At 47.1% G+C, this 13,318-nt stretch overlaps 1 protein-coding gene across 1 annotated transcript in view; it reads right to left on the bottom strand.

Moving 5' to 3' along the window:
* Nucleotides 1-13,318, bottom strand: part of utp20 (UTP20 small subunit processome component) — a 153,969-nt gene that overhangs the window by 125,301 nt on the left and 15,350 nt on the right. Inside the window, exons 8-12 of the mRNA XM_070900152.1 lie at nt 10,991-11,146; nt 8,857-9,003; nt 7,955-8,089; nt 4,580-4,657; nt 1,235-1,413 (exon numbers count right to left, since the gene is read on the bottom strand). Of these exons, the coding sequence (XP_070756253.1) occupies nt 1,235-1,413; nt 4,580-4,657; nt 7,955-8,089; nt 8,857-9,003; nt 10,991-11,146 (695 nt within the window). The remainder of the gene's footprint in view (nt 1-1,234; nt 1,414-4,579; nt 4,658-7,954; nt 8,090-8,856; nt 9,004-10,990; nt 11,147-13,318) is intronic.

Below are 13,318 nucleotides of genomic sequence, written 5' to 3'. Positions count from 1 at the left end.
ATACTCCTTATGAGAACACCAGCAGCAGGTCGGGGCCATAAAATGAGCAGAGGTGCAGCAGCCCGGGAGCAGTGTGGAGGCGTACTACTTCAGGGAACAGCGCGAGCTGGTGCAGGAGGGCGACGGCAGCAAAGAGTGACGTCATCAAGGTCCAGGTCGATGATTGAAGCCTGGGCAGATACAGCAGGAGCGGTGAGAGACTGTGGAGGGATGTGATGGGGCCAGGAGAGGATTGATTTCGGGCCCAGGGGCAGCACGGACCAGCCCACACTGCGATATGTGCGCGCACTAGGTCCGTGCAGCAGAGCAGGTCTCTAGTCGTCTTGGCTAACCCTTGCCACTGGACCAAGACCTAGCCTCTGTCAAGCCTGTGTGGTGGCTGGTGTGCAACGGCCACCACACGTTAAAAAAATCCACGCACAGACATCTTCCACCCTTCAGGATGCAGTTCGGGATCTGGAATATTAGGTCCTTCATTGAAACACCCGTGAACTCATCCTTTTTTGGCGTGGAAGCAAGTCATGCTCGTTTCGAGGGACTGCCTATGATGATGATACTTCTCTTTGGGCGCTAACGGAGCGAAAGCACAGGAGGCCTAATCAATTTTTGGCCTAAAGATGAAAAAATAAATCCTGCTGAAAAATTCCATAAACCTGACCCACACTTTGCTACTACAGCAACAAGTAAATAAAAGTTGAGAAAGTGAAATGTCAGCACTTACCTCACACTCCGGATGATACCGCTCCAGGATCATTGCTGGACCGACTGACTGCTTTCCCCAGCCGGCCTCAGCACCAAGCGCTACGGCAGGGGAATTTTGCAAACGCGGCACTCCGGGGACATTGCACACTCAGTGACATCACTGAATGGGCGGTGCTAGTGAGCGCCGCTAAACCGTCTCTGAAGTTCACGGCAGGATCGGACAGCACGGCGCTCAGCACCCCGTGAACGCACCGCGTGGTGCTGACCAACCGAATTTCTCTCCCCCCCCCCCCCCACATCTTTTCATTTCAACGGAAGTTGCCGGACACACCGTATTGCCTGTCGACACACTGGCAAACTCTCTAAATGCTATGGGGGAAGAGACAGGGGAGTGCGACCAATAGGTCAGATCTTTCAAACAGGTACAGGCTGATTGGCCTCCTTCTGTGACTCTATAAATAGCAGGAAAACGCCAGTCTTGCCCTGTTTCAAGGGCACGCGTCACCACAAGACATGCTGTCAGGGTACTCACACTTGTGCCGATCCTGCGAAGAGGAGAGGATACTTTTCAAACACCATCGATCCAACCGTCGGAGGCTCAGCTTTGGCCAGAATCAGTTTCACCAAAAGTCCCAGAGTTTCTTCCCTGGCGGACAGATCGTCAATCCCAAAACATCCTTCCACGTACTGCAGTAAGCTCGGCAGAAGCAGCTTTAGAACAACAATAAGCCAACGATTGAACAACATATTTATCCACGGGGTTTCCAACTTTCAGCATCAACTATCTTCCGAGTGCATTACACTATTTCTTTTTAAGTTTAAACAAAATAACTTTAAAAATTATTGCTTCCTGTTACCTTTCATTTAAAAAGAATGAAACGAGAGTAAGAGTGTGCACAGAAACCAATGTCGAGCATCGCTGATTCCCTATTATTTGAATGTTTCGGCCAGGAAATTCCCCAGAGCTGCTTCCGCTGCCGTTACCATTCCCAAAGTACGGCGTAAACAGTGCTTACGGCACCTCACCGGTGAAGTAATGCCGGCGGAGTGGAACGGGTCAGAGGAGCTACCCAATTGTCACCTCCATTACTTTGAGGTAAATACAATCGCAAGTTCCTTTTCACATATTTTAATCAATAATTTCTCTCCCTCCTCTCTCCATCTCCCTTTTCCCCACCTCTCTTCTTCCCCCCTCCTCCTATCACTTCAGAACCATCACTCCTTCCTTCTCTCATTGCCCCTCCTCCTCCTTACTCTCTCTTTGCTTTTGTCTCTCTCGCTCTCCCCTCCGTCACTTCCATTATTCTCTCTTCTTTACCCAAGCTTTAAATGCAACACCGGATGTGCTGTCACCTTAAAAACTGCCCTACCTACATCCAAGTTAGTGCTTCTAGCGAGTCTTTCGACCACAGCCCAGCCAACTATTCGTTGGGTAAAATAAATGAAGCACTTAAAATATGTTGGGCCAAAAAAAAAAGGTGATGACGGTTCCAAAATATAGGTGAATTCAGTGGATCAACCGCAGCTGGCACAGACTCCATGGGCCGAACGACATCCTGTGCCTTGTAAACATCTACGGTTCGATTGGGTGTTGAATACTGACTCAAAAGAGACTGCAGTGAAACCTGTAAATTATGGACACCTTGGGGACTGGCATAAGGTGTCCTTTTTTTTGCAGGTGTCCTTATTTTCAAAATAGTCATTGTATCAACTGTAAAAACTCCCAGCAGAATGGGGAGTTCTTTACCCAGAATCCACAGCAGCAGAGAAACAGCTCTATCCCTGGGATAAAGCCATGGGAGCATTCAACACAAGAGACAGAGCGGTTCCTCTGCTTGCTTCGGATGCTGGGCAAAGAGCTCCCTGCTCCATACATGCCATTACTTTCACAAAACCCACTGCTGTCTCGTGCTGACCGGCGTGCGCTGACTGGCGTACACTGACCTCAAGGGAATTTGGGGGCAGAGAGGAAGCGAGTTGCAAGGGGAAGGGTCAAGGATCCGTCTCGGTGAAAGTTCCAGGTACAGCAGCTTTGTAACAGGCTGCATCCAGTGCTTTAAGTTGTAAACGGTCTTGGTGCACCGAAAGCTATCTGTAGGTCGCAAATTGCGAGTGACCGTGGCTCAGAGTGCCTCTTGTATATTTTATCATGCAAGTTATTTGGGTCCCTCAATAAATGTCCGATTTTCCCAGTGTCTGTTTTTTGGGAAGGTCCATTGATACAGATCTCACTCTACTAATAGTTGGATCAATTATCCTGTTTTGCGCTGTAATGTACACACCTGTGAGTATGCTCACAGGTTTGTAGAGCTGTTGGTTGAGTGGCAATTTAGCTCAGTTGGTTAGAGCATGGTGCTAATAATGCCAAGGTCGTGGGTTCGATCCCTGTATGGGCCATTCAAATACTATTGCCTACAGCCACACTAGTCTGAAAACGCCAGATCTCGGAAGCTAAGCAGTCAGGCCTGGTTAGTATTTGGATGGGAGACCGTCTGGGAATACCAGGTGCAGTAAGCTTTCTACAAAAATAGTTGTAGAGCTGTTGCCACACCATCTTGCCATCCGGAGGAGGCGGGTGGAGTGCACTCTACGCGGGAGTCCTCTCTCTATTTATTGGGGACTTGGCCTGGAGGGTGGTGCACGGAGCAGTCCCGTGCCATAAGTTTTTAAGTCCGTTCACGGGCTCCCAGGCCGCCTGCAATTTCTGCGGCCTGGAAGAGTCCGTGTTCCATGTTTTTATGGAATGTGCGAGGCTGCAGCCCCTATTCCGTTATTTGAAGGGGCTGCTCCTCAAATTCTGGTTGCACTTCAGTCCCACACTCCTGATCTTTGGGTACCCTGTGCAGAGGGGAGCGGGCAGGTCCGATGGCCTCCCTCGTAGGATTGCTCCTGGGCATGGCCATCAGCTGGTCCAGGCAGCGGGCGGTCGACGGGGTCGTTCAGCCCAACTGCCTGCCTCTCTTCCGCGGTTACATCCGAGCCAGGGTGTCACTGGAGATGGAGCACGCAGTGTCCAACGATACACTCGCGGCCTTCTGCGAGTGGTGGGCGCCGGAGGGACTGGAGTGCATCATCACCCCCGGCAACCAAATTTTAATTTGATGTTTTGTCTAAAGTTTAATTTGTTTATTGTGCCGGTTTTAGTGCCCCCCCCCCCCTCCCCGCTTTTAGCCAGGGGGCACTTGTGTAATTTGTGTTTTAGTGCCCTTAAAAAAAAAAACAGAAAAACCCACCAAAAAAACAAGGGGGCACTTGATTTAATTGATTACAACAAAAGAGTTGTAGAGCTGTTGCATGTACATCCGAGCCAGGGTGTCCCTGGAGATGGAGCACGCGGTGTTCACCGATACGCTCGCGGCCTTCCGCAAGAGGTGGGCGCCGGAGGGACTGGAGTGCATCATCACCCCCGGGAACCAAATTTTTATTTGACCGTTTAAAGTTTAATTTGTTTAAATTGTCGGTTTTACTGCCCCTTTAAATAAGGGGGCATTTGATTTACATTTGTTTTACAGATACAACAAAAATAGGTGTAGAGCTATTGCATTGTAAGTGGCTTAGCCAGTCACATGATGTTCACAAGACTCAGGTCAGTTGGGTCAAGGTCATCCACGATGAGGAATGCAGTTGTGAGCCTAGTGGATGGACTGGTAAGGTGTAGTGTGATTGTTAAACCTTTGTTAATAAACCAAATAGTTCTTAATAGCAATGTGTTGCTATGAATTCTTTAGTAAAGAACCCATGAAGCAAATACATTACAAGCACAATTGAATGGGACTGACTCCTGATCTTGAACTGGGAATCAGAAATCCACTTCCTTGAAGTCAAATGTGAAAGCTCCCTATTGCAAAAGTTATTCGAAGAAGCATTTCAAATTTACCTGTTCGAACTGGCACATGTTAAACGTGTCCTCGGAGAACTCCAAAATCGATGCTCTCCCAAACCCACTACTGAAAACCTGGAAAAGGAAATTGACTTAGAATCTCTCAAGTAACAAAGAGTCAACAAGATGAGCGAAAATCATCATCGGTGGTTACAGACTTTCACCGTCAGTATTTAGTAACAGCAGCAATTTGCACAACTTTAGCATTCTCAGTCACAAAGAAAGCTGGGTGCAAGGGAAAGAGAAGTGTTCAGTAGTTAGGGGAGGGAACTAAAGGCTCAAACCAAGTGGCATGTTTTGGGGCTTTCAAAGGTGATAAGATGTAACTTGGCAGAACGGTTTCGGATGTTCTGCAATATTGGTTAGACCCCTAGCGGGAGAACTGTGTCCAATTCTGGGCACCACACTTTGGGAAAGATATCAAGGCCTTGGAGAGGGTACAGAGAAGATTTAGCAGAATGGTACCAGAGAAGAACGACTTCAGTGATGTGGAAAGACTGGAGAAGCTGGGGTTGTTCTCCTTACAGCAGAGAAGATTAATAGAAGTGTTCAAAATTATGATGGGTTTTGATAAAAGTAAATAAGGATAAAATGTTTCCAGTGGCAGGAGGGTCAGGAACCAGAGGACACAGATTTAAGGTAATTGGCAAAAGAACAAGAGACGATATGAGGAAAAAATAATTTATGGAACGAGTTGTTACTAAAAGGGCGGTGGAAGCAGATTCAATAGTAACTTTCAAAAGGGAATTGAATGAACAAGTTGAAAATTTTTCAGGGCTGTGGGGAAAGAGCAGGGGGAGTGGGACTAATTGTATAGGACTTTCAAAGAGCCGGCACAGGCACGATGGGCCGAATGGACACCACCTGTGCTGCATGATTCTATAATTCTCTTTCAGAGATCCTGAGAGTAGTGCAGTGATGGTTGAAGGATCTACCAATGGTGAGCAGTGACTGCTCGCTCATTTATTTAAATGTGGACAGGTTTCTTCGGCAGCACCTCCCAAACCCGCGACCTCTATCACCCAGAAGGACAAGGGCAGCATGCACATGGGAACACCATCACCTCCACGTTCCCCTCCAAGTCACACACCGTCCTGACTTGGAAATATATCACCGTTCCTTCGTCACTGGGTCAAAATCCTGGATCTTCCTCCCTACCAGCATTGTGGGAGCACCTTCACGGACTGCAGCGGTTCAAGAAGGCTGCTCACCATCACCTTCTCGGGGGCAATTAGGGATGGGCAATAAACGCCGGCCTTGCCAGCGACGTCCACATCCCATCAATTTTTTGAAAAATTAAACACATCTGTAGAGACGCACATGCGATTGCGGGACACAGCGCTGGTCTTTTATGTCACAAGCGGAACCAATGCAAAGCAACGCAACCACTGCGGATTTCTGATACAACAAAGGGTATTATTGATCTGGCTAATAGCTTAAAAGGATCGAACGGGAGTTTCCAAACCATAAACTGACCCCATTGACAGAAGGCATTGCTGCTGTAGCATTTTGTTAGTACATTGCAGTAAAATAGAAATGAGCACGAAATATAAAAACAGATAGTAAGAGTTTCTACAGCTACACAAAAAGGAAAAGAGTAAATGTTGCTAGAGTAAATGTTGGTCCCCTAGAAGATGAGACTGGGGAATTAATAACGGAGAACAGGGAAATGGCAGAGACGTTGAACAAATATTTTGTATCGGTCTTCACATTGGAAGACACTAAAAACATCCCAATAGTGGATAATTAAGGGGCTATAGGGAGGGAGGAATTTAATACTATCACTAATAAAATAATGGGACTAAAGGTGGAGAAGTCCCCTGGACTTGATGCCTTACATCCTAAGAGAAGTGGCAGCAGAGATAGTGGATGCATTGGTTGTAATCTACCAAAATTCCCTGCATTCTGGGGCGGTCCCAGCAGATTGGAAAAACGTAAATGTAACGTTCCTATTTAAAAGAGGAGGCAGACAAATAGCAGGAAACAATAGACCAGTTAGCCTAACATCTGTCGTTGGGAAAATTCTGGAGTCCATTATTAAGGAAGCAGTGGCAGGACATTTGGAAAAGCATGATTCAATCAAGCAGAGTCAACATGGTTTAATGAAAGGGAAATCATGTTTGACAAATTTGCTGGAGTTCTTTGAGGATGCAATGAGCAGGGTGGATAAGAGGGAACCAGTAGATGTGGTGTATCTGGATTTCCAGAAGGCATTCGATAAGGTGCCACATAAGAGGTTACTGCACAAGATAAAAGCTCACGGGGTTGGGGGTAATAATTAGCATGGATAGGGGACTGGTTAACTAACAGATAGCAGAAAGCCGGGATAAATGGGTCATTTTCCGGTTGACAAACAGTGACTAGTGGGGTGCCGCAGAGATCGGTGCTGGGTCCTCAACTATTTACAATCTATATTAATGACTTGGATGAAGGGACCAAGTGTAATGGAGCCAAGTTTGGTGATGACACAAAGATGGGTGGGAAAGCAAATTGTGAGGAGGACACAAAAAATCTTAAAAAGGACATAGACAGGCTAAGTGAGTGGCAAAAATTTGGCAGATGGAGTATAATGTGGGAAAATGTGAGGTTATCCACTTTGGCATAAATAATAGAAAAGCAAATTATAATATAAATGGAAAAAAATTGCTAAGTGCTGCAGTACAGAGAGACCTGGGGGTCCTTGTGCATGAAACACAAAGTGAGTATGCAGGTACAGCAAGTAATCAGGAAGGTAAATGGAATGTTGACCTTTATTGCAAGGGGGAGAGAGTATAAAAGCAGAGAAGTCCTGCTACAACTGTACAGGGTATTGGTGAGGCCAGACCTGGAACACTGCGTACAGTTTTGGTCTCGTATTTAAGGAAGGATAACTTGCATTGGAAGATTCCAGAGATGAGGGGGTTGACTTATGAGGATAGGTTGAGTAGGTTGGGCCTATACATATTGGAGTTGAGAAGAATGAGAGGTGATCTTATCGAAACTTATAAGATAATGAAGGGGCTCGACAAGGTGGAAGCAGAGAGGATATTTCCGCTCATAGGGGAAACTAAAACTAGGGGACATAGTCTTAGAATAAGGGGCCACCCATTTAAAACAGAGATGAGGAGAAATTTCTACTCTCCGGGGGGTTGTAAATCTATGAATTCTCTGGCCCAGAGAGCTGTGGAGACTGGGTCACTGAATATACTTAAGGCGGAGATAGACATATTTTTGAGCGATAAGGGAGTAAAAGAGTTATGGGGAGTGGGCAGGGAAGTGGAGCTGAGTTAATGATCAGATCAGCCATGATCTTATTGAATGGCGGAGCAGGCTCCAGGGTCCAAATGACCGACTCCTGCTCCTATTTCTTAAGTTCTTAAGGGCGTCGAATACCTTTCTCGAAGTTTCTTCAATCAGTGCTTTCGGCAGAAAAACATTCTCAGCCATGAGCAGGGTGGAGAGCACCTCCAGCAGAGTCTTGCAACACGGTGCGGCCATCTGCGAATCCTGCAGCAGCTGGATCAGGGTCTAAAGAAAGAAGCATGGTGGGTTGTAAAAACACAAATAAAATCATCCGTTTTGTCATTTAATATCTCCTGCTTTCACAGACCTTCCCCTCTGTGTTTTCCTCCCTCCTCCCTTTCCCTGCGCCTCTGTACTTGCTTTTCCAGTACTGACGAACGGTCATGTTTCTCTCCCTACAGATGCTGTCCGGCCTGCTGAGTATTTCCAGCAGTTTCTGTTTATATTTCAGATTTCCAGCGTCCGCAGCATCTTGCTTTTGCAAATAAAAAGCAAATCTGGTTTCACTGCGTGTGGCGAGGAATCACTTTCACGTTCCTCCATCTTGTGAGGGACTTCAGTGATGTGGATAGACTGGAGAAGCTGGGGTTGTTCTCCTTAGAGCAGAGAAGGTTAAGAGGAGATTTAATAGAGGTGTTCAAGGGATTCTGATACGAGTAACTCAGGAGAAGCTGTTTTCAGTGGCAGAAGGGTCGTTAACCAGAGGGCAGATTTAAAATAATTGGTAAAAGAACTAGAGGGGGAGATGAGGAAAATGTCTTCACACCGAGGGTTGTGATGATCTGGAACGCACTGCCTGAAAGGACGGTGGAATCAGATTCCATAGGAATTTTCAAAAGGCATGTACTTGAGGATTCATTTGCAGGATTATGGAGAAAGAGCAGGGGGAGTGGGACTAAATTGGATAGCTCTTTTGAAGACACGGCACAAGCACCACGGGCCAAATGCCGGCCGCCTTCTATGCTGTAAGATTTTACGGTCACGGGACTCACCTCACAGACCTCCCCAGGATGGGTAACCTTTGACCCCTGCCTGCTTTCCAGCAGCACGAGGAAAACCTTCAGCAAGCGTTGGATTTGTTCAGAGCCTTGCTGTGTGTTGTCAGGGTTTAGTTTGTCGCGCAGGCCCAGGATGCTGCTCTGTCAGTGATACAAAAATGTTAATCGTTTATCTTTTAATTACAGAAAATGGATCAGTCAAATCACCCTGTGCCCCCCCCCCCCCCCCAACCCCACATAATGTATCCTTCCAATTATTCTGGTTTCCCTCTAGCACTTTCAAAATGGAAACTTATTCTAAATCACAATACATTCTTTTTTTACACGCACATGATCGGTCATTTTAAAAATAGGGTTAGCCAGTAGTCTGCGAGATTGCATTGTTTTCTCATAACCGATTAATTATAACAATTGGTTGGTCTCGTTTGCCTTTGTGGTCCGCCTCACACACAAATTCTTGTTACATCATTACAAAAATATGAAAAAGCCAGTTAAGAAATAATTAACTTGCATTTCTATAACGCTTTTCACGTCTACAGGACGTCCCAAAGCGATTTACAGCCAATGAAGTTTTTTTTTTTTAAAGTGTTTTTTTTAAGTATAATCACTGTTGTAATATAGGAAACGCAGCAGCCAATTTGCGCACAGCAAGCTCCCACAAACAGCAATGTGATAATGACCAGATATTCTGTTTTAGTGATGTTAGTTGAGGGATAAATATTGGAGAGAAATCCTCTGCTCTTCTTCGAAATAGTGCCATAGGATTTTTTTACGTCCACCTGAGAAGACGGGGCCTCGGTTTAATGCTCCTAACCCAACAGACGGCACCTCCGACAATGCAGCGTTCCCTCAGTACAGCCCCTCAAGACAGTGTGGCGCTCCCTCAGTACTGCCCCTCCAACAGTGCGGCGCTCCCTCAGTACTGCCCCTCCAACAGTGCGGCGCTCCCTCAGTACTGCCCCTCCAACAGTGCAGCGCTCCCTCAGTACTGCCCCTCCAACAGTGCAGCGCTCCCTCAGTACTGCCCCTCCAACAGTGCAGCGCTCCCTCAGTACTGCCCCTCAGACAGTGCAGCACTCCCTCAGTACTGCACTGGAGTTTCGGCCTAGATTTTGTGCTCAAGTCTCTGGAGTGGTACTTGAACCCATATTTGTAATTTATAGTGTAGAGAAACTAACACCAGCATTAAAAATATCTCCCTGATACAGGAGCCAGAATTACTGTACTCTCTGACTAACCTCAGCAATCACACTTGGAAAAGAAAAAATAAAGCCAGGCATCTCTCTGGGGTTCTGACCCTCAATCCGAAGGGCGGAGCAATTAAACTCAGAGACCTCACCCAACTTTTCTTTAGCAGCAACTAGACTTGACGGCCTTAAGGGGACTTAGCGTCATCTTAGCAACAGAAAGATTGCATCAGAACAGGAGGAGGCTATTCAGCCTCTTGAGCCTGATCCGCTATTCAATTAGATCATGGCGGGTCTGAATCCTAACTCCATTTACCCTCCTTGGTTCCGGAATCCTTAATACCCTTACCCAACAAAAATCTATTCATCTAAGTTTCAAACTTTGCAATTGATCCCCAGCATCTACAGCTTTTTGGGGCAATGAGTTCCAGATTTCCACTACCCTTTGTGCGAAGAATTGCTTCCTGATTTTATATAGATTTTTGAATGTTAAGGGAAACGAGAGCTATGGGGATAGTGCAGGAGAGTGGAGTTGAGGTAGAAGATCAGCCACGGTCTTATTGAATGGCAGGACAGGCTTGAGGGGCCGAATGGCCTACTCATGCTCCTAATTCTAATGTTCTGATATTACCCCTGAACGGCCTAGCTCTAATGTTAAATTTACAGCCCCCCTGTTCTGGACTAACCCCACCAGAGGGAATAGTTTCTCTCTCTTTACCCCATCAACCCCTTTAATCATCATAAACACCCCAATTCGAACATCCCTTAACCTTCCATATTCAAGGGAATACAAGTCTAATCTATGCAACCTGTCCCCACAATTTAATCCTTTTAGCCCCTTTGCCCATTATATGGTCCTTATCAAACCGCATGTCAAATGAGCCGCCATGAGCAATGCCACAGGAGATCCGCTACGACCTTTCAATCTTTGACGAACTTACTTGTAAACAGCTCCAGAGTACATCAAAGTGTTCCGTGTAGATGGCGGCTGTGCAAGACCTGGCCATGTGGCCAACTGCTTCCCCAACTATATCCCACGGTAGCACAACCACTGTCTCGGTGACAGGCCCCAGCTTTTGTAAGATAATGGGGAAAACCTGAAAAACAGGAAACATAACTTTACAAATCAGAGACCCAACGACAAATCGTTGTTTTCTCCTTTATAAGGGAACAAAACTACTAGTTGGTACTCATCATTCTCCCCGAGTTCTGGACTGTTATTTGATAAGGTTTGACATTGCACAAACCTTTCAAGTTTACAAGTACATCTTTTCTTTTTTTTCTAACATATTTACACACACACACCATTCCTTTGTCATCAATGGGTCAAAAACCTGGAACTCCCTCTCTAACAGCACTGTGGGAGCACCTTCACCACACGGACTGCAGCGGTTCAAGGCGGCAATTAGGGATGGGCAATAAATGCTGGCCTTGCCAGCGACACCCACATCCACTGAATGAATTTTTAAAAAGAGACAGAGAGGCACAGGCAGACAGAGAGAGAGAGACAGAGAGAGAGGCAGAGAGAGAGGCAGGCAGAGAGAGAGAGAGAGAGAGGCAGGCAGAGAGAGAGAGAGAGAGGCAGGCAGAGAGAGAGAGAGAGGCAGGCAGAGAGAGAGAGAGGCAGGCAGAGAGAGAGAGAGGCAGGCAGAGAGAGAGAGAGAGGCAGGCAGAGAGAGAGAGAGAGGCAGGCAGAGAGAGAGAGAGAGGCAGGCAGAGAGAGAGAGAGGCACAGGCAGACAGAGAGAGGCAGGCAGAGAGAGAGAGAGAGGCAGGCAGAGAGAGAGAGAGAGGCAGGCAGAGAGAGAGAGAGGCAGGCAGAGAGAGAGAGAGGCAGGCAGAGAGAGAGAGAGGCAGGCAGAGAGAGAGAGAGGCAGGCAGAGAGAGAGAGAGGCAGGCAGAGAGAGAGAGAGGCAGGCAGAGAGAGAGAGAGGCAGGCAGAGAAAGAGAGAGAGAGGCAGGCAGAGAGAGAGAGAGGCAGGCAGAGAGAGAGAGAGAGGCAGGCAGAGAGAGAGAGAGAGGCAGGCAGAGAGAGAGAGAGGCACAGGCAGACAGAGAGAGAGAGACAGAGAGAGAGAGAGGCAGGCAGAGAGAGAGAGAGAGGCAGGCAGAGAGAGAGAGGCAGGCAGAGAGAGAGAGAGGCAGGCAGAGAAAGAGAGAGGCAGGCAGAGAAAGAGAGAGGCAGGCAGAGAAAGAGAGAGAGAGGCAGGCAGAGAGAGAGAGAGAGAGAGAGAGAGAGAGAGGCAGGCAGAGAGAGAGAGAGAGAGAGGCAGGCAGAGAGAGAGAGAGAGAGGCAGGCAGAGAGAGAGAGAGAGAGGCAGGCAGAAAGAGAGAGAGAGAGAGAGAGGCAGGCAGAGAGAGAGAGAGAGAGAGAGAGAGAGAGAGAGGCAGGCAGAGAGAGAGAGAGAGAGAGAGAGAGGCAGGCAGAGAGAGAAAAAGAGGCAGGCAGAGAGAGAGAGAGGCAGGCAGAGAGAGATATGCGTGCGCGACAGAGACGGAGACATCAGAGAGACACGCGGGCACACAGGCCATGTCATCTGCTGGATTTGCGGATTGCTAATTCACACAATTTCAGTTTAATAATTTAATTCCCCATGTAAACAGTTTCTACTTCCCATTCTCCCCTTGTAAAATCCCAACTGGTTCACCAACATCCTTTACAGAAGGAAACATAACATAAGAAATAGCTAGCAGGAGTAGGCCATACGGCCCCTCGAGCCTGCTCTGCCATTTAATACGATGATGGACTCAGGTCCACTTCCCCGCCTGCTCCCATAACCCCCTTATCAGTTAAGAAACTATCTATCTCTGTCTTAAATTTAATCAATGACCCAGCTTCCACAGCTCTCTAGGCAGCAAATTCCACAGATTTACAACCCTCAGAGAAGAAATTTCTCATCTCAGTTTTAAATGGGCAGCCCCTTATTCTAAGATTATGACCCCTAGTTCTAGTCTCCCCCATCAGTGGAAACATCCTCTCTGTATCCACCTTGTCAAGCCCCCTCACAGTCTTATATGTTTCGATAAGATCACCTCTCATTCTTCTGAACTCCAGTGAGTAGAGGGCCAACCTTCCCTCATAAGTCAACCCCCTCATCTCCGGAATCAATCTAGTGAACCTTCTCTGAACTTCCTCCAAAGCAAGTATATCCTTTCTTAAATATGAAAACCAAAACTGCACGCAGTATTCCAGGTGTGGCCTCACCTATACCCTGTATAACTGTAGAAAGACTTCCCTGCTTTCATACTCCAACCCCTGCTGTCCTTAC

Source organism: Pristiophorus japonicus, chromosome 15, assembly GCF_044704955.1.
Source record: "Pristiophorus japonicus isolate sPriJap1 chromosome 15, sPriJap1.hap1, whole genome shotgun sequence".
Taxonomy (NCBI): Eukaryota; Metazoa; Chordata; class Chondrichthyes; family Pristiophoridae; genus Pristiophorus; species Pristiophorus japonicus.
This window is presented reverse-complemented; position numbering and strand designations above follow the sequence as displayed.